The following is a 21,950-nucleotide window of genomic DNA, read 5'->3' as shown; positions in this document are numbered from 1 at the left end:
TGCTAACTCCACAATGGCTCCCTCAATCAAGATATCTCTTTTTCTTGCTCTCATATCTGTCCTTCCTCCATCTCCACCATCCCATTCTCTCAAGTTCTCCTCCACCCTCCCTTTTCCCCTTCAATATATAAAAATAAAAGAAACCAGAGAAATGTCAACCTTCACAATATCCACAAATAACATAAAATATCTTGTGGTATTACTAACCAAAGAAGTGAAAGACCTTTTTCACAAGAATTTTAAGTCTTTAAAGAAAGAAATTGAAGAAGATACCAGAAAATGGAAAGATCTCCCATGCTGTTGGATAGGTAGGCTCAACATAATAAAAATGTCAATCCTACCAAAAGTAATCTATGGATTCAAAGCAATCCCCATCAAAATCCCAATACAATTCTTCACAGACCTTGAAAAAACAATAATCAACTTCATATGGAAAAATAAAAACCAATGATAACCAAAACAATCCTGTACAATAGAGGAACTTCCAGAGGCATCACCATCCCTGACATCAAGCTCTATTACAGAGCTACAGTAATGAAAACAGTTTGGTATTGGCTTAAAAACAGACTGGTTGACCAATGGAATCGAATCAAAGACATGGATATTAATCCACACACCTAGGACAAAGAAGCTAAAATTATACCATGGAAAAAAGAAAGCATCTTCAACAAATGGTGCTAGCATAACTGGATATTAGCATGCAGAAGAATGAAAATAGATCCATATCTATGCACAAAACTCAAGTCTGAATGGATTAAGGACCTCAATATAAATCTGACTACATTGAACCTGATAGAAGAAAGATTGGGATGTAGCCTTCAATGAATTGACATAGGAGACCACTTTCTAAATATAATACCAGTAGCACAGACACTGAGAGCAACAATAAATAAATGAGACCTCTTGAAACTGAGAAGCTTCTGTAAAGCAAAGACACAGTCAATAAGACAAAAAGGCAGCCTACTGAACGGGAAAAGATCTTTGCCAACCCCACATCAGACAGAGGATTGATCTCTAAAATATATAAAAAATAACCCAAGAAGTTAGATATCAAATTTCTGAATTACCCAATTAAAAATGGGGTACTGGACTAAACAGAATTCTCAACAGAAGAATTTAAAATGGCTGAAGGACACTCAAGGAAATGGCCAACATCCTTAGCCATCAAGGAAATGCAACTCAAAATGACTCTGAGATACCATCCTATACCAGTCAGAATGGCTAAGATGAAAAATATCAATGATAACTTATGCTGGAGAGGATGTAGAGTAAGGAAAACACTCCTCCATTGCTGGTGGGAATGCAAACTTGTATGGCCACTTTGGAAATCTGTATGGCAGCTTCTCAGAAAATTGGGAATCAACCTACCTTAGTACCCAGCAATACCACCGCCCTTGGGCATACCCAAAGATGCTCAATTATACTACAAGGACATTTGTTCAACTATGTTCATTGCAGCATTATTTGTAAGAGTTGAAAACAACCTAGATGGCTCCTCAACTGAAGAATGAATAAAGATGTGGCACATTTACACATTAGAGTACTACTCAGCAGTAAAAAACAATGACATCTTGAAATTTACATGCAAATACATAGAACTAGAAAAAAACGATCCTGACTGAGGTAACCCAGACCCAGAAAGATGAACATGGTATGTACTCATTCATAAGTGGGTACTAGCTGTAAAGCAAAGAACACTGAGCCTCTAGATCATGATCCTATAGAAGCCAAGCAACAAGGTGAAACCTAAGGAAAATATACTTAGATCATCATATAGGAGGTCCTTCTATCTGTGTGTTACTTTTCTTGGTTAACGAATAAATAAAGTGTCTTGGCCTATTGATAGGGCAGAACTTACGTAGGCAGGGAGATGGAACTAAATGTAGGGAGAAAGAAGGGTGGAGTCAGGTGACACCATGGATCCTTTGCCAGAATAAGACATGCTGAAACTTAGCCAGTAAGCCACTGCCATGTGGCGAATCACAGATTAATAGAAATGGGTAAAATTAAGATGTAAGAGTTAGCCAATAAGAAGTTAGAGCTAATGGGTCAAGCATTGATTTAATTAACACAATTTCTATGTGATTATTTCAGTTCTGGGCAGCCAGGACAAACAGTCAGGCTCTCCTCCTACAAATTGGCACTCCAACGTGGCCAACTAACTCCATGTAAAACCTGAGAGAACTTGAATTCTCTAGACAAAAAATTACAGAGTTTAGAGGCCTGATCTCTCGGCGCCAGGAGACCCAGCGTTGGGGTGAGTTTCTGGCCGGCGGCACCAGTCTGGGACAGGGAGCTCAGGGGTTCCTTGGCCCCCTATCCTTCTTGGGCTCTCTGCAGGGCCTCTACTCCCTGGGTGCTGCCTCTTTCTCCCTGGCCCACCCAGCTTCCGTCCAGAGCACTCCCCACTTCGGCCCCACTGTGGGCACTGGGTCCGAGTCCTCGGGGCGCCCGGGCGGGCTGCAGTTCCTTTGTTTCTGTGGCCTGCCCGCACCAAGCAGGGTAGGCGCTTTGTTTATGAGCTGCACAACCAGCACGGAGGCCTGATCTCTCGGCGCCAGGAGACCCAGCGTTGGGGTGAGTTTCTGGCCCGCGGCGCTAGCCTGGGACAGGGAGCTCAGGGGTTCCTTGGCCCCCTATCCTTCTTGGGCTCTCTGCAGGGCCTCTACTCCCTGGATACTGCTTCTTTCTTCCTGGCCCACCCAGCTTCCATCCAGAGCCCTCCCCACTTCGGCCCCACCGCCCTCTTTTGGCACATAACATCACCCAGCCCAGCCTGTCTGGGCACTGGGTCCGAATCCTCGGGGCACCCAAGCAGGCTGGAGTTCCTTTGTTTCTATGGCCTGCCTGCACCAAGCAGGGTAGGCGCTTTGTTTGAGAGCTGCACAACTAGCACGGAGGCCTGATCTCTCGGCGCCAGGAGAGCCAGCATTGGGCACGGAGACCTGATCTCTCGGCACCAGGAGAGCCAACATTGGGGAGAGCCAGCATTGGGTAGGCAAGGAGACCTGATCCGGTAAAAGAAGATCCATAAGGGAGCATTTGGAAGAAGAGATGGGCAGACGCCAAGGCAAGAATTCGCCCAAAAAGGTAAAAAGCAACATGAAGCCACCAGAAACCAGTGACCTCACAACAGGAGGTCATGAACACCTTAATCAAGAAGAAGTAGAAAAGATTGACTTCATGAAAGTGATTGACGCCCTTAAAGAGCATGTAAAAAACGCCCTTATAGAAATGGATGAGAAATATAACAGAAAGTTTGAAGAATCGAATAAATCAGTGAATGACACCCTAGAAAACCAAGGAAAAACAATCAAACTGATAATGGAAACAGTTCAAGACTTGAAAACTGAAATGGAGGCAAAGAAGAAAACACAAACAGAGGGCCGGCTGGACATGGAAAAGCTAGGTAAACGAATAGAGACTACAGAAACAAGCATAACCAGCAGAATACAAGAGATAGAAGAAAGACTCTCAGATTCTGAAGATACCATATAGAGAAAATAAACACACTGATCAAAGAAAACAGCAAGTCCAATAAACTCTCATCACAAAACATTCAGGAAATATGGGACACAATAAAAAGACCAAACCTAAGAATAATAGGAGTAGAAGAAGGAGAAGAAGTGCAGCTCAATGGTCCACAAAATATATTTAATAAAATTATAGAAGAAAACTTTCCCAACCTAAAGAAAGATATACCTATGAAGGTGCAAGAAACATACAGAACACCGAATAGGCTGGATCAAAAGAAAAACATCCCCTCGCCATATAATTATCAAAACACAAAGCATACAGAATAAGGAAAGAATATTAAGAGCTGCAAGGAAAAAGGACAAATTACTTATAAAGGTAAACCTATCAGACTTACACCCGACTTCTCCATGGAAACCATGAAAGCCAGAAGGTCCTGGATAGATGTACTGCAGAAACTGAGAGACCATGGATGCAAGCCCAGATTACTATACCCAGCCAAGCTTTCGTTCACTATAAATGGAGAAAATAAAATTTTTCAGGATAAAAACAAATTTAAACAATATGCAGCCACAAATCCAGCATTACAGAAAGTAATTGAAGGAAAATCACTAACCAAGGAGTCCAACAATGACCACAATAACTCAGACATCTAGAGACCCTACACCAACACAAATCAAAGAAGGGAAACACACACACTCTACGACTAAAAAAAATGACCGGAGTTAACAACCACTGGTCATTAATATCACTTAATGTCAATGGACTCAACTCACCTATAAAAAGGCATAGGCTAAGAGATTGGATACGAAAACAGGATCCAACATTCTGCTGTTTACAAGAAACACACCTCAACCACAAAGACAGGCACCTACTCAGAGTAAAGGGTTGGGAAAAGGACTATCAAGCAAATGGACCTAAGAAACAAGAAGGTGTGGCCATACTAATCTCTAACAAAGTTGACTTCAAACTTAAATCAATCAGAAGAGATGGAGAGGGGCATTTTATATTCATAACAGGAACAGTTCATCAGGATGAAGTCTCAATCCTGAACATCTATGCCCCTAATATAAAAGCACCCACGTACATAAAAGAAACATTGCTAAAATTCAAGGCAGCCATCAAACCGCACACACTAATAGTAGGAGACTTCAACACTCCTCTCTCAACAATGGACAGGCCAATCAGACAGAAACCTAACAGAGAAATAAGAGAATTAATGGAGGTAATGAAGCAAATGGACTTAACAGAAATCTATAGAACATTCCACCCAAATAGGAAAGAATATACCTTCTTCTATGCAGCTCATGGAACCTTCTCGAAAATTGACCACATAGTTGGTAACAAAGCAAACATCCACAGTTACAAAAAAATATTAGTAACCACCTGTGTCTTATCAGATCACCATGGATTAAGTTAGAATTCAAAAACAATGCTACCCCCAGAAAGCCTACAAAGTCATGGAAACAGAACAGTCTACTACTAAAACATACCTGGATTAAGGAAGAAATAAAGAAAGAAATTAAAGTCTTCCTGGAATTCAATGAAAATAAAGAAACAACATACTCAAACTTATGGGACACTATGAAATCAGTCCTAAGAGGAAAGTTTATAGCACTAAGTGACCACTTAAAGAAAACAGAGAAAGCTCACATTGGAGACTTAACAGCCCACCTGAAAGCTCTAGAAAGAAAAGAAGCAGACTCACCTAGGAGGAGTAGAAGACTGGAAATAATCAAACTGAGGGCTGAAATCAACAAAATAGAAACACAGAAAACAATCCAAAGAATCAATGAAACAAAAAGCTGGTTCCTGGAGAAAATCAACAAGATTGACAAACCACTATCCAAACTAATCAAACGGCAGAGAGAGAATTTGCAAATTAATAAGATCAGAAATGAAAAGGGGGACATAACCACAGACACAGAGGATATTCAGAGAATCATTAGATCTTACTACAAAAGCCTATATGCCACAAAACTGGAAAATGTAAAGGAAATGGATACTTTTTAAGATAAATATCATATACCAAAGTTAAATCAGGACCAGGTGAACAATCTAAATAGACCTGTTAGTCACGAAGAATTAGAAGAGGTTATCAAAAACCTCCCTACCAAAAAAAGCCCAGGGCCAGATGGTTTCAATGCGGAATTCTACCAGAACTTCCAAGAAGACCTAATACCTATACTCCTTAATGTATTTCACAATATAGAAACAGAAGAGGCATTGCCAAATTCCTTTTATGAAGCTACAGTTACTCTGATACCAAAACCGCACAAAGACTCAAGCAAGAAAGAGAATTATAGACCAATCTCACTCATGAACATCGATGCAAAAATCCTCAACAAAATACTGGCAAACCGAATCCAAGAACACATTAGAAAAATTATCCATTATGATCAAGTAGGCTTTATCCCAGAAATGCAGGGCTGGTTCAACATACGAAAATCTATCAATGTAATCCATCATATAAATAAACTGAAAGAAAAAAACCTTATGATCATCTCATTAGATGCTGAAGAAGCATTTGACAAAATTCAACATCCCTTTATGATAAAAGTCTTGGAGAGATTAGGGATACAAGGGTCATACCTAAATATAATAAAAGCTATATACAGCAAGCTGACAGCTAACATCAAATTAAATGGAGAGAAACTCAAAGCCATCCCATTAAACTCAGGAACATGACAAGGCTGTCCACTCTCGCCATACCTCTTCAATATAGTGCTTGAAGTTCTAGCAATAGCAATAAGACAACATAAGGGGATCAAGGGGATTCGAATTGGAAAGGAAGAAGTGAAACTTTCTTTATTTGCAGATGATATGATAGTGTACATAAGCGACCCCCAAATCTCCACCAAAGAACTTTTACAGCTGATAAACAGCTTTAGTAATGTGGCAGGATACAAGATCAACTCCAAAAAAACAGTCGCCCTCTTATACACAAAGGATATGGAAGCAGAGAGGGAAATCAGAGAAGCTTCACCTTTCACGATAGCCACAAACAGCATAAAATATCTTGGGGTAACTCTAACCAAGGAAGTGAAAGATCTATTTGACAAGAACTTTAAGGCATTGAAGAAAGAAACTGAGGAGTATACCAGAAAATGGAAGGACCTCCCTTGCTCTTGGATTGGGAGGATCAACATAGTAAAAATGGCAATTCTACCAAAGGCAATTTATACATTCAATGCAATCCCATCAAGGTCCCATCAAAATTCTTCACAGATTTTGAGGGGAAAATAATCAACTTTATACGGAAAAACAAAAAACCCAGGATAGCCAAACAATCCTATACAATAAAGGATTGTCTGGAGGCATTACCATCCCTGACTTCAAACTCTATTACAAAGCTACAGTGATGAAAACAGTGTGGTACTGGCATAAAAACAGAGAAGTCGACCAATGGAATCGTATAGAAGACACAAATTTTAACCCACAAACCTATGAACACCTCATTTTTGATAAAGGAGCCAAAAGTATACAATGGAAGAAAGAAAGCATCTTCAAGAAATGGTGATGGCACAACTGGATGTCAACCTGTAGAAGAATGAAAATAGACCCATATCTATCACCAGGCACAAAACTATTGAGGTCTTTACTCAATATCAGCCCGAAAACACTGAACCTGATAGAAGAGAAAGTGGGAAATACCCTACAACAGATGGGCACAGGAGATTGCTTCCTATGTGTAACCCCAACAGCTCAGACATTAAGGGCAACATTGAATAAATGGGACCTACTAAAACTGAGAAGCTTCTGTAAAGCAAAGGACACTGTCACCAAGACAAAAAGGCAACCTACTGACTGGGAGAAGATCTTCACCAACCCCACAACAGACAAAGGTATGATCTCCAAAATATATAGAAAACTCAGGAAACTAGACTTTAAAATGCTAATTAACGCAATTAAAAAATGGGGCACTGAACTGAACAGAGAATTCTCAACAGAGGAAGTTCAAATGACCAAAAGACACTTAAGGTCATCCTCAACCTCCTTAGCAATCAGGGAAATGCAAATCAAAGCAAATTTGAGATATCATCTTACACCTGTCAGAATGGCTAAAATCAAAAAGTCCAATGATAGGCTTTGCTGGAGAGGCTGTGGAGGAAGGGGTACCCTCATCCATTGCTGGTGGGAATGCAATCTTGTGCAACCACTTTGGAAATCAGTGTTTCCGTTTCTCAAGAAATTTGGGATCAACCTACCCCTGGACCCAGCCATACCACTCCTGGGAATATACCCAAGAGATGCCCTATCTTATGACAAGAGCATTTGTTCAACTGTGTTCATAGCAGTATTATTTGTAATAGCCAGAACCTGGAAACAACCTAGATGCCCTTCAATGGAAGAATGGATGAAGAAAGTGTGGAATATCTACACATTAGAGTACTATGCTGCGGTTAAAAAACAATGACTTCTCGAATTTTGCATGCAAATGGATGGAAATAGAAAACACTATCCTGAGTGAGGTAACCCAGACCCAAAAAGATGAATATGGGATGTACTGACTCACAATTGGTTTCTAGCCATAAATAAGGGACACGGAGCCTACAATTGGTGATCCTAAAGAAGCTAAGTATGAAGGTGAACCAAAGGAAAAACATATAATTACCCTCTTGGCTATGGGAAGTAGACAAAGTTGCCGGGGAGAAAATTGAGATCTTGGGGGTGGGGTGGGATGGGGGTAAGGGGAGATGGGGAGAGAAAAGGGAGAAGGGGAGGAAGGGGGGAACTTGGGGAAAAAGGAGGATTGGGATAAAGGAAGTTTGGATAGGGGAGCACGGAAGCACAATTCTTAGTTAAGGGAGCCACCTTAGGGTTGGCAAGAGACTTGAAACTGGAGTGGCTCCCAGGTGCCCAAGCCGAGGTCCCCAGTTAATTCCTTGGTCAGCTGGGGATAGGGAAGCTGAAATGACCCTATCCTATAGCAATACTGACGAATATCTTGCATATCATCATAGAACCTTCATCTGGTGATGGATGGAGATAGAGACAGAGACCCACACTGGAGCACTGGACTGAGTTCCCAATGTCCCAATGAGGAGCAGAAGGAGGGAGAACATGAGCAAAGAAGTCGGGACCACGAGGGGTGCACCCACCCACTGAGACAGTGGAGCTGATGTATTGGGAGCTCACCAAGACCAGCTGGACTGTGACTGAAAAAGCATGGGATAAAACTGGACTCTCTGAACATGGCGAACAATGAGAGCTGATGAGATGCCAAGGACAATGGCATGGGGTTTTGATCGTAATGTGCTGGCTTTGTGGGAGCCTAGCCAGTTTGGATGTTCACCTTCCTAGATATGGACGGAGGGGGGAGGACCTAGGACTTACCACAGGGCAGGGAACCCTGACTGCTCTTTGGACTGGAGAGGGAGGGGGAAAGGAGTGGGGGGAGGGGGAGAAGGGTGGGAGGAGGGGCAGAAGGGTGGGAGGAGGGGGAAGGAAATGGGAGGCTGGGAGGAGGTGGAAACTTGTTTTTTTTTCTCATTTTCTCAATAAAAAAAGATTTTAAAAAAAGAATTAAACTTAAAAAAAATTACAGAGTTTAACACAGCTTCTTGATGTTTGCTGGCAGCTTTCCTCAGCTGCTTTAAGAGAGATTTTCCTGACTCAGCTGTAGCAGGAAAAAAGTGGTGGTTTTAAAATGTCGGCATTTTGGGCTATGCTTCCAGTGTGACCTGTGGCTCTTTGGGGAGATGGAGCATTTGAATGGGGTTTGCGAGGAGACTGCTGCAGCTTGCTTAATGGTGACATGGACTGGCTGTGTATTTGAGTCGGGGGTAGTATCTGTTGCTCAGAGGCACAAGCAGCTCCACCATGTTGGACTGTGCAGAACCAACAGGAACTACCATATATATCATAGTAATAGCACAGCTTCAGTTTTAGACTGGGCAGGCAAACAAGAAGTACCATAAGAAGTGCTCCTGGACAGTAAAGAATTAGAGATCCACAATAGGACCTATTCAGACATAAAAGACCTTTAAATAGGTCACAGTGTTGTGTTGGATAAATGTATATAGGCTTGGAAGAGAAAAGAAAAAGTATGTAGAGGGTCATAAAATAAATTTAATGCCTTTTAAAAAAAGGGTAGAGTCTTTAAAGAAATAGAGTACAGATATTCATAGATTAAAACGAGTAAAGAAAAATAAGCTACTTAAAAGTTGAAAATTCACAGAGAGTTTGGGTTTTGTATATTATTGTGTTTTTTTTTTTTGAATTTTTTGGCTGTGAAGGAGCTAAATACAGAGAGACATTTCATTGTATGGGCTGCTAAGCTAAACCAGAATGTATATTATAAAGGTATCTTGACTTCAGAATTTGTGTCTAAGGATATGGTGCTTTAGAAAAGAGGTTCTTTTATTTTCACAGAAGATGAGAACCTGTGTATTGCTTCTAGACCAATATGGTTTCACTGGACAAGACCCCTGAAAGGTTGCTGTGAATACTCCCACAAAGAAAATAATTGCTGACTGAGATAAACCTAGTACAGAGGATACACCATAAAAAAAACCTGATTAACAGCACCCCCATACAGCGGGGAGCAGTTTGGAGAGAAATTACTCCACCCATATTCCCAAATATTGTTTATAATTAATTATTTGTTTACATTTAAAGGGGGTATTATATAGATATTAATAATTTGTATTGGTATGGATCTTGGTTTATTGATACAAATTTAAGGTCAATTTTGTTATATGTATATGTATTTCTGATCTTGATTAAGGTATTGTGCTTGTGTAGCTCATTTAAAAATGTAATGTATAATTAGGAAATATAAGTTAATAGGTACTCATCTATAATAGTTAAACTTGTAGTCATGTTAGTCAGATTTTCTAGATGTAGATATATATATATATATATATATATATATATATATATATATTAGTTAGATAGGTATTATTCAAATCTTTCAGAGACCTTCAGAATATGGCATTTAAATGTTTTAGTAATTTAGGACTTTTTATGATGGTAAGACACATCTGCTCCTGCCAGCACAAGCTACTTCAAAAGAATAATGGACATCGAAGATGCTCCCTATGGAGTTGATTAGCCATTTGGGCAAGAAATTGCTCTTGCCTGGACTGCTTCACTAGACATGCAGGACCCGCAGAGAAATGACTGCTGAACTTGCCTAAAGGTGAGATGATTCTTTGGGTTCCTGATTCATAAAAGAGTCTGCAAGACATTCTGCAGGATACAGAAAAAATGTTACAGGCAAACTTCCAGTATAGGTGGAACTGTCTTTAAAATTTCCTGCTTCGTAGAAAAGTCTGCGAGGTACTATGGGCCTGTGGGCTGAAGATGGATGCCCCAGCGGTACAGAAAAACTTTGGGCAGCAAGACGTCTCTGTCATTCCTAGAGTTTTGGAAGTTGCTTACAATGCACTTCCTGTTTACTTAGGTAATATTATATCCTTCTGGAGTCTTTGATGGAGTTGAAGAATAGATAGATAGTTATAGTTTTCTTAGTTATGATAAAAGATAAAGTAGATATAAATATTGTAACTACAATTCTTGCTTGATGTCTATTTTGTTATATGTAATTTTACTATGTTAAAGCCTTCCTTTTTGTTTCAACAGAAAAGTGGAAATGGTGTGGGAGGTCCTTCTGTCTATGTGTTGCTTGTATTGGATAATGAATAAAGAAACTGCCTTGGCCTGTTAATAGGGCAGAACTTAGGTAGGCGGGGAGATGGAACTGAATTCAGGGAGAAAGAAGGGCATAGTCAGGAGATGCCATAGATCCTTTGTCAGAGTAAGATATGCTGAAACTTAGCAAGTAAGCCGCTGCCATGTGGTGATACACAGATTAACAGAAATGAGTTAAATTAAGATGTAATAGTTAGCCAATAAGAAGTTAGAGCTAATGGGACAAGCAGTGATTTAATTAATACAATTATTGTGTGGCTATTTCAGTTCGGGCAGCCAGGACAAACTGGCCCTCCTCCTGCAAGATCCACCTGGAAAGGGAAAACGGACAAGATTGCCTGACAAAATTGGGAGCATTGGGGTGGGTGCAGAACGGGAAGACAAGGAGAGAAGAGAAGTGGGGAGAACTTGGGGGAATGGGATAGTTGAGATGGAGGAAGAATAGGGATGAGACCAAGAAAAAAGATATTTTGATTGAGGGAGCCATTATGAGGTTAACAAGAAACCTGGCACTATAGAAATTCCTAGGGATACAGAAGGATGACCCCAGCTAGGACCCTAAGCAATAGAGGAGAGGGTGACCTTGCCCTATAGTCAGATAGATGAATATCTTAAATATCACCATAGAACCTTCATCCAGCAACTGACAGAAACAGAGGCAAAGACCTGTAGCAGAGCACTGGACTGAGCTCCCAAAGTCCAGTTGAAGATGGGGAGGAGTGAAAATATGAGCAAAGAGGTCAAGACCATGATGGGTAAACCCACTGAAACAGTTTACCTGAGCTAATGGGAGCTTACCAACTCCAACCAGACAGAAAAGGAAACAGCATACTTTCAAACTTGTCCCTCTGAATGTTGGTAACAGTTATGACTGGGGCAGACTGCAAAGCCACTGGCAGTGGAAGCAGGATTTATTCCTACTGCTTGTACTGGCTTTTGTGGAACCTATTCTCTTTGGATGGATACCTTGCTCAGCCTAGATATAGTAGGGAGGGCCTTGGACCTTCCCCAAAGCTATGTACCTTACCCTCTCTGAGGAGTGGATGGAGGGTGGGGAGTGTAAGTGGAGAGGGTAGGAGGAAGGGAGGGAGTGGGACTAGGATTGCTATGTAAAATGAATAAAGATAGTTTGTTTTCTTTTTAAAAATAATACAAAATTTAAAAAATAAAAATAAATTTGGAATACAATGTAAAATAAAATATGTAAAGATAAGGTGTAAATTGAGTTACATATGAAGCTCCCTTTCTCACTGCAAAAAATCCAGACAAAATGCAAAGCAGAAACATTTTATATCATCACTAGCTTAAAAGTAAGAAAAGGAAATATTCATGTACCAGAAGCAAACAGAAAATTAAAACCAAGGCTGTGAGATGTAAAAACTTCCACATTCATAGTAACGCCAGAAGTAGGTATGCCGTATTGACAGAGATGGATTTAGCCTGAAGCCAATAAGCTTCCATTTTAAGACTCTTCCATTTCATAGTTCCATTTCTAAGACCTAAGATGGAGCTATTTTGCCTGGTAATTTTATTTGTTGCTTTTTTTGACATCAGCTAATGCTTTTGTTTCTTCTCACCTTGAATTCTTCTTTCTGATGAATGTAAAAATGTGGTATAACTGTTATGAAGCATTTCAAGGTTTGAGACATGAATACTTTATGGATGCTCTAATTTTTTCATAGATAATAAATAAAACCACAGATGATATATAAAAAGGTATATCCAAGAGGGGGGTTGTAGGAATCATGGGGTCAAGGCCATGATGAGAAAAATCACAGCATCAATTAACCTGGGCTCATAGGAGCTCATGGAGACTGAAGTGACAACCAGGGAGCCTGCATGGGACCCACCTGGACCCTCTGCATACATATGACAGTTGTGTAGCTTGGTCCTCTTGTAGGACTCTTAACGGTGGGAACAGGGGCTATCTCTGACTCTTTTACTGAATCTTGGGATCTGGGTCACTCTGCCCATCCTTAATATATGTTTTGTTAAGGCCTGTACTTTCCTAAACAGAAAAGAGAAGTGGATTGTGGTGTGGGAACAGAAAGTAGGGTGGGGGAAGGACTGGGAGTAGAGGAGAAAGGGAAACTGTATGTGGCTGGGATAATATATATATATATATATATATATATATATATATATATATATATATATATATATATATATATGGAAAAAAGAAAACATTTTAGAACATAAAAACAATATTCATAAAGGTTAAATTCTTCATTTAAACTGTAAAACAAGAATGATTTTTCATGTTTCAGTGACTCAGTAAATCAAAGTGTATGGACTTTTGATTCAGCCATTCTTTATATGTAATTTTGATTTTCACACTTTTACTTGCTGTAACCCAAAAATATTAAGTAAAAATTCCCAGCATAAATATCTCAAAAGTTTCAAGAGGGGGTTTGTAGGAATTATGGGGTCAAGGACATGATGAGAAAAATCACAGCATCAATTAGCCCATATGCATCAATTAGCCTAATTAATCTATAAGATTCAGTATCATCTGTGATCTTAGAATGTATCTTCCACAAATAAGAGGGAGTGCTATATGCTTCATTATATTTAAGGTTATTTATTAATGAGATGAAACAGAAACAGTAAAGAAAGGAATTGCCCACCAAAAATACAGTCTGATGCATTCCAGAAAAGAATCCAGCAGATTTCTAGTAGATGCTATTAAGAATGAGGTTCTACTGCTTTGTTGATATTTTGGTACCTGACTCTCATCTGATCTACTTCATGTTTTATAATGGCAGTGCTGGAGATCTTTAAAGAGTGTTGATTAGATTTTATAAAAGAGAGGGAATGAAAAACTTCTTTTTCAGTGACATATCTAAAAAAAATCTGATAGATTGAAAAATGTGTTAACTCTATTTAAAAGAGTGTAAGGTCCTGCAATTGCTTCTCAAAATCTAATTCCAAAAATAAGAAGACAGGTTGGTATGACTGTGTAAAATACAATAATCTAGAAGTGGATTAACTCTGAAAGGTTTGTGATGTTGTGGCTGCATTGAATATTTCAGGGATGCCTGGAGGACACAGCACTCCAACTAAAATTAACATTATAAGAGAAGGGTTTATTGAATAACTTTCTATGTTGGAGGTAACTCTATTATTCTACTAATGGCGTTGTGATCATTTAATTTCTCAGTTTTATTTTATAATTATTTAAAGAAGCACTCAGAAGTTATAGTGACACATGGCTGTAATCTCATCATTTATGGAAAGGTTCTCTAGTTGGAGGCCATTAGAGCATAGTGAGATCTTATCTCAAAAACAAAACAAACAAACAAATCCCAGGATGCATTAATAAAAGTATAAACCTATCTTAATGTGGGCAAAATTGAATTGATATCCAACAAAAAAGGAGCTGAGAAGTTTCAGCACGTTGGATATGAGGATGAAAAAACTGTCGGTAGAGGCACAATTATGGTGGTTATTTTTCTAGTGGTAATTACAATCAAGTTACTCTACCAGGCATTCTTCATATATTATGATATGTAATTCTCAAAACAGCCTCCTAGAGAAGTCTCATTACCCCTGCTTTCAAATAGGGTCAGAAGTACAAGCAGATTAAATACCTCATCTATGTTAATGCAGTTAGCTAGTGAACGCTATCATGTGAATTTAGATCTGCCTAACACCAGAAGATACTTTTAGTGTCCTGAAATTCTCTTCCCTACAGTTTACAACTTCAAATACTATATTGTCTAATTTTATACTATAATATCTGAACATATGCTAAGCCTTCACAAATGCATGGGAATCTAGAGTGAGCAGAGTACATTGTTTATCTCAATTACCTTTTATAAAAACCTATAAAGCTTATTTTGTCATTATAGTATACATGAGTGATTGAAACCAAGACATTCTTAGACTGTTTTACTTTTCAAAGCTTAATTTCTCTCATTTAAGATGTGTCTCACTCAGCTAGCCTCCTAAAAATTTCTGTCCAGGTAAAAGAAATAAAGAATTATATTAGGAAGGGCTTATAGAGGAACAGGACTGATAGGATAAACAAACAATGTGTGAAGAACTTATTAAGTTGGCTTACATTCAAATAGAAACAACAGGTATCTCAGGAGGCTGAGAACCTAATAGTTGCTTAGTCCAAAAGACAGGGTCCCTCAATTCCATGCAAACACCTGGGGGGTTACTAGATAGCCTCTGGCTTCATCAATGGTGGAAGACTGGAAATACTGGTCCATCAATGAGCAAAGGATGCAGCAGCAACAACAGAGCAAATTGACTCAGCCATAAGAGTGAAGGTCAAGCAAGCTGATGGGGGAGAGTCTCCTGGCTTGTGTTAATTTCATTGGTTAAATAAAGAGACTGCCTTGGCCCTTTAATAGGACATAAAATTAGGTAGGCGGAGTAAACAAAACAGAATGCTGGGAGAAAGAAGCTGAGTCAAGGAGTCGCCATGATTCTCCCACTCCAGACAGACTCAGGTTAAGATCTTTCCTGGTAAGCCAGCTCGTGGAGTTACACAGATTATTAGAAATGGGTTAGATCGATATGTAAGAGCTAGCCAATAAGAAACTGGAACTAATGGGCCAGGCAGTGTTTAAAAGAATACAGTTTCCATGTAATTATTTCTGGTAAAGCTAGCCGTGCGGGCGGCTCTTAATACTACAGCAAGCAATATGTGGAAGACCTTCCTTCTGCTGTGCATTTTTTTTTTAAATCTGGGCTGCTACCAGACGGTATCCCCAAACCTGGGTGGATCTTCCCACATCAATTAAGGCTCCCTACTCAGGTGATTTGTGGCAAGTTCACATTAAAAACCGCCATTGGACATTATAATAATCAGTTTAAAGAAAAGGTGACTAAACTCTAGAGAACTGAAGATACAGGCTAAAAGAAAGAGAATTAGCATGCAAATGGGTATATTTTTCTACCCAGTAATCTGCCCAGAAGTGAAAGTTGTTTGTATTAGGGATGTGCTAGAGAACAATACTGGAGTTGGGGGAGGGATTCTTGAATGACTTTCTGTATGATGATCTCTGAAATCCACTCATGTTGTGGTTGCATTCCATTCCTGAGTAAATAATATCTGTAGGGTGAACAGGGTCATCTTAAGTTCAAGGCCACTTACCTTATCAGGAGTGGATTCTTTCAAATGCAATGCCAGGCCCCAGGAAGCAGGCATCATGCCTTTAGCAACGTTAACAACAGTTGGAGTGCAGTTTCCTCAAGGCATCTGTAAAGTGGTCCCAGAAGCCAAGGAGTCATGATGACAGTCTTGCCTGTCACCAGCACAGGAACTGCTGGCTTTACAGCTCTGTGTTCAAGGCATAGGAGAAGTCACATGTCATTCAAGGGCCAAATGGCTGGGCTTGATAGTTCTGCTGTTTCAAAAGAAAAGCACAGTAAGAAAAAAAAAGAAGAAGAAATGTTAACAGGTGTTTAAAATTAATATTCCTAAAAGCTTTTAAAATACTTAACTTGTAAACTGGAGAGTTAGGTGCCTTTGCTAAGTTTCAATACGGTTGCCTATCAGCTATATTTCAAATAATTTGTAATGACTACAGAATGGAAGTGGCACCCACAAATGAAGTTACAGTGGCTGCCATCCGTAACAATACCATATAAAATTATTGTAATGTGATTAGTGCTTTGTATGCATTATCATTTAAACCATATGTTCTAGGAGGCACAAGTTACGTTAGTGTTTCATTTTTATAAGATGAAAATTTAAGGTCACAAAACACTTTTGTGCTAAAAATATTGAGAATTTCTTGAGTTCTAGAAAACCCTTCCACATTTTACATGTAGTAACTAATTTATTTTTACTAATTTTTTCCAGCAAGGGACAGACTAAACCTCCATTTGACAACCAAATAATCATTCAAATTTCTGGAAGCCTTCATGGCAGAAAGACTTGTGGAGAATCGCTGCTCCTGTCTCACTCCTCCCATTCCAGACTCCACCCCTCAGAAAGCCCTCCAAGGGTCAATTCCTCCCCAAGAGTTGCTCAAGACCAGGCCTAAAGGGTATTTAAGACCTTACCACCAGACAGGTGCTCACTTTCTCTCCTGCTTTCCCAAGAGTCTCTGGGAGTGGCTTTACTCTGTTTATTAAATCTGGATTTATCAAATTAGTTTGATTGTATAGGTGGAGGAACCCAATCACCGGGAATCCAGTAATTACTTAGCATTTCTGTCCCACAACCTCAGGCAACATTTTCCCCAGCCTGCCCTCCACTGAATTACCTCATCACCAGGCAGGGAGATCTGCATCCAAGTAGGGCAGACTGGTGTTTCAACCTGCCTTATGCAAGGTGAAGTATAGAACAACCTGAGATTATGCAGCTCACAAAAGCTCTGTGCCTGATATTCTCTTTAGTATCCAGTCACTGAAGCAGATCATTTCTTGAACCTACGAGATTTATTAAATGCCAGAAAAAGACTCGGGCCACCTAAAAAAGCGAATCCCGAATCTTTAAGTCTTTGGTGGGGGCATCTCACACCATGGGGTAATGAAGAAGCAATCTAGGTGTCCTGTGACTTACAGGATGTGGGGGAGGTGAGGAGGAAGGGCACTTTTTAGTTCTGGTGAGCTCCAAATAAGATCTGGGAAGTGATCCTGGGCCTGTAATACCTGGAGTCTGCAAATTCCTGTTCTTGCCCCTCTCTTGGAACCCAGACACCTGGGGAGTCTGTTTCCAAACTCAGAAAGGCTGTTTTTCTCTTTTTGTGGCAGGAGGGAGGTCCCAGAAACAAAACTGGAGATCAGAGATATACAAGGCTGCTGTTTCTGGACCGCAATTTCAACATTTCTTCTGTGAAGTCCCTGCACCACTATCCCTAGGGAGTCTAAAGCAGATTTACATCCATATTTTTAATAAGCTGCTTGCTAGTATCTGTGAGGATGCAAGGAAATGGTGGTCAGATTGGCTTGTAAATCAAGCCAAGGGCCTACCTCTACAAACACTACCCCAGCCTCTGACACTGTTGTATGGTTCAAGTCACTGTGGGTGCAGGACAGGAAAGTAAGCTTAAGCTGTTGCCCTGTGGTCATCACAATAGGCTAATGAAACCCAACACTAAGCAGATCCTAATCAGCACCACCCACAGGCTTGCCTGTGGACAGAGATTCTGGAACTGGTCGGGTGTCAGGGAGGACAACAGCCCCAATGTACTGACTGTGCTTCTTTTCCAGCTGAGGTCACCTCTAGTTGGTTGCATCTGTCTTGGACAATATGTGCAATAGGCAATAGACAGCTTAGAGTAACATGGAGACATCTTGGTGCTTCCCAGGTGCTGTGGTGGTCTTGGGAGGGCAGGAGAGCAAGGACTAGTGTCCAGGTGATACCCAAATATCAAGATTAACACACAAAAGAAGCCAGTTAGTTGCCAGAGAAAGACTGACACCCTTCCTCTCCTGGGCAGCACACAAATATCAGAGAAAAGGCCTACGGACAAAATGTAAATGCCCTCGAGATGGTCGTGCAGTTTTGGCCCACTGCTTTTGAGTTTCTGCTTTGCTTTCAGCACGCTACCGTCTCCAACAGTGCTTTCCTTTCATAATAAAATGCCTCTACTCCTTTTTCTAGTCCCGTGTTCTGGACAACTCTTTGCCCTGGGCCACATGAACCTTGTTCTGTTAACAGACAACGCTGGAACACCAGCAGGTGATCTCTGCACTCAGTGTCAGAAGTTTTTTGGGTGAAGTTCGGAGGCACAAGTTTGGCTCACTTTGATAGTGGGAATTTCCAGGGTATTCAGATTGTGGTATAGTTGCTACGGCTTACCTTGGTTTATCCTGGTCTGCAGTCTGGTGAATATGATGAAATCATTTGTGGTAGTTTGAATGAGAATGACCCCATAAGTTTATATATTTCTAGTTGGTGGACTGTTTAGCTAAGGATTAGGAAGTGTGCCCTTGTTGGAGGTATGTCATTAGGATGGGAACTGAGGTTTCAAAAGCCCATGCTAAGTCCAGAGTCTCTGTCTGCCAATAGCTATGGATCATATGTAAGCTCTCAGCTACTGCTCCATGCCTACCTGCTTGATGCCATTCTGCTTACCACGATGATCATGGACTCACCTTCTGAATCTGTAAACTCCCCAGCTAACTTCTTTTGCACTAAAATCCATTATTTTAAATATTAAAGCTTTGTATGCAAGCTTTGGACGCTCTCTCTCTCTCTCTCTCTGTGTGTGTGTGTTTGTGTGTGTGTGTGTGTGTGTGTAGTTATAAGGTAGGGGTTCTAATTCAAGGGGGGAAATTAGAACATTAGAAATGACTTAGATGTAATAGAACAAAACAAATACTAGTTTTTACTTTGATGGGTTTATTTGCTTATGTTTGCTTATTAAACCCATTCACTTTCGCTATCCGATTTTCCGGAATTATACCCCATTGCTTTACGACGGTCCCGGATCATATTTGCTTCATTTCCATGTAATTCAGCACTTGGTCTCTCTTTATGAATTTTGCGTAGTTTAACGCCTGCTCTTATGGCTTCCATCAGTGCGTTCCTTGCTTTGCCCATCATTGGTAGGACTGATGAAGGATTTTGGTTTCCAGGATTTGGATTTACAGGCTGAGTTATTGCAAGAGATCTATGGCTTGAAGCAGGTGTTGATTTCATCGAAGGCAGTGATGACTGTAGAGTGGTAACTTTTGTTGAGGTTAAAAATGATAGCTGCGGTGGTGGTGAATACAAATGTCCTTTGGTATTTGCCATGTGTAATTTTGACTGTGCTTCAATAAGTTTTGTTAAGTGGCTCACTGAACGTTTTGGTGATGGTGATAAATTTGAAGACATCTGGTTTTTTTGGTTTGATGAGGCAGGTACTGAAACAGAGCGTGGTACCCTGCAAGATCTTGGTAATTGGGCACTCGAAGAACCTGATGTATTTGAGACTTGGTTTTGTGGTAGTGGTCCACTTGCAGAGCTTAATTTTGATGCAGATGCTGGTGATGATTTTGCAGTTTCTGGTGATTTTGGAAAAGACTTCACGGGTTGACAAATGGAATATTTTGATTGCATGGCTATAGCAGAGTCAATGAGATCTAAAGCGGAATCCCATGACTTATTTAATGCAATTACTGAAGGAGATAAAAGTGAAGTGATCATCTTATCTTGACTCTGTGGACTTAGACCACCTGGTTGCAGTTCCAAACATTCATGAGATGCTGGTGTTGAAGTGAATTCAGGTGGCATCTTTAGATGTATTTTAGAAGTGGCCTTTAAGCAAGCAGATGTTGTAGTTTCCAAAACAACGAATGAAGATGTTACTGGCGAGCTAACAATCCTGGGAGCAGATGGTCTTTTAGAACTGGCAAGGCGGATCAGCAAATCAGAAGGCAATGGTGGTGCTTCTGGTGCAAGAGGGTTGACAAATATATCTCTTTTTTTGCGATTAATTAGCGATGGTGGCTGGCTGAGCATCACGTCCCCCTTACCAGTTCCATAAAGGACACGAGGACGTGACTGGCTCATATGCTCAAAATCATAACGTAGATATTCTTGCTCACCAGGTAAGTTGCTCGCTGCAGATTTTTCTTGAGGCTTGCTTTTATTCAGTGGAAAAATGTATAACGAAGAGCCACCTTTAGATTGATCTAAATATGAATAAGATACTGCACAACCAGAGGCTGGAATGCGATCCACAGAAATACGTTCTTCCACCAGTTGACCCTGTAGCTTAGTTTTGGTTCCACTAACATGGTCTAGATTCTTCTGTATGTATTTCTTGCTTGCTTGTTCTTTATTCTCAGGTACGATTTCTTGTACAAATTTGGAAGAATATAAACATGAGTGGAATGAACCGTCAGAAGAACTTGAATCTTCCATGTCATTTTGGTAGTATGTAGGTAATGTAAGAAGTGGTATTGCTGTATTAGTGTCATTTCTTTCAAAGATGTTAACAGGTAATGATGTACAGGAGTACACTTGCTGGGTTTCAATAGTTATATTTGGAAGAGTCTTCCTTGACTTCCACACTTCCATGGATAACACTTCATTTGGAACTTTGTGAGCAATAACTTCAGTTAGCTGGATTATATTTTCTTGTAAATTTTGAAGTTTAAAGGAGATGCTATGAATCTCTTCATCTAATTTTCCGAATAAGTCTTCAGTGTGTTTATCAAGATCATTTACTCGACTCACTATTTTGTTTAATGATGTCAGAATTACATAGATGAACTCAGAAATTGTCTCTGGTTGACTTAGATATTGTTCAACCTTGTCTTCATTAAGCGACATGATGGATTTTTGTTAATAAAGAAGTGAAGTGTAGAAAGATGCTTCTATAACCCTGCTTTAAGCATCCACCACTCTTACCAGTCCATTCCAAGTTGTTAAACACTATCCTAAGCTTTTCCACCATCTGTTAATCACACCTTTGGAGAGGTGAAGGCACCAGTTTCTTGCCTTCAGGTTGTCAGCAGTTACAAGACAAGCATGTTGTTTCATCAGATTCTTTTCTTTGAACAAGCAGTGAGACAACTTACGATTACATCATTGCCATACCCAATCACCCTTCCTCCTCCTGGTCTTATCTTCAACCTGCCCTCTTGAAGCTGGTCGCCTTCTACCTGCCTCGCTCTCTTAACACCACCTCTTTGTTTCTTCTGTCCTCTGCCCTCCCCCACCACCACCCCGTTCTCTGGTTCTCTGTCCTTAACTCCCTCTTCCTAACCCACCTTCATAACTCCACCCTCTGCACTTATGACATCACCTGCTCTCCTGGCTCCTCACTCCTTGGTTTCTTCCCTCTACCATCCTTCTTCTGCAATCAGCCCTCCCCATCCTCCAAAAACTGTCTTCCTCCCCCTACATCCTACCCTCCGGACTT

At 40.2% G+C, this 21,950-nt stretch overlaps 1 protein-coding gene across 1 annotated transcript; it reads right to left on the bottom strand.

Annotated features, from left to right (window-relative positions):
* Window positions 1-19,459: 19,459 nt before the first annotated feature.
* On the bottom strand, window positions 19,460-21,358 carry LOC142841586 (uncharacterized). Its single transcript, XM_075958513.1, has one exon. The coding sequence runs from the start codon at window positions 21,356-21,358 to the stop codon at window positions 19,460-19,462; it is 1,899 nt and encodes a 632-aa protein (XP_075814628.1).
* Between the last annotated feature and the right edge of the window lie 592 nt (window positions 21,359-21,950).

Source organism: Microtus pennsylvanicus, chromosome X, assembly GCF_037038515.1.
Source record: "Microtus pennsylvanicus isolate mMicPen1 chromosome X, mMicPen1.hap1, whole genome shotgun sequence".
NCBI classification, from domain to species: Eukaryota; Metazoa; Chordata; class Mammalia; order Rodentia; family Cricetidae; genus Microtus; species Microtus pennsylvanicus.
The sequence above is the reverse complement of the archived record's forward strand: the minus strand, read 5'-3'. Positions and strand labels throughout refer to the sequence as shown.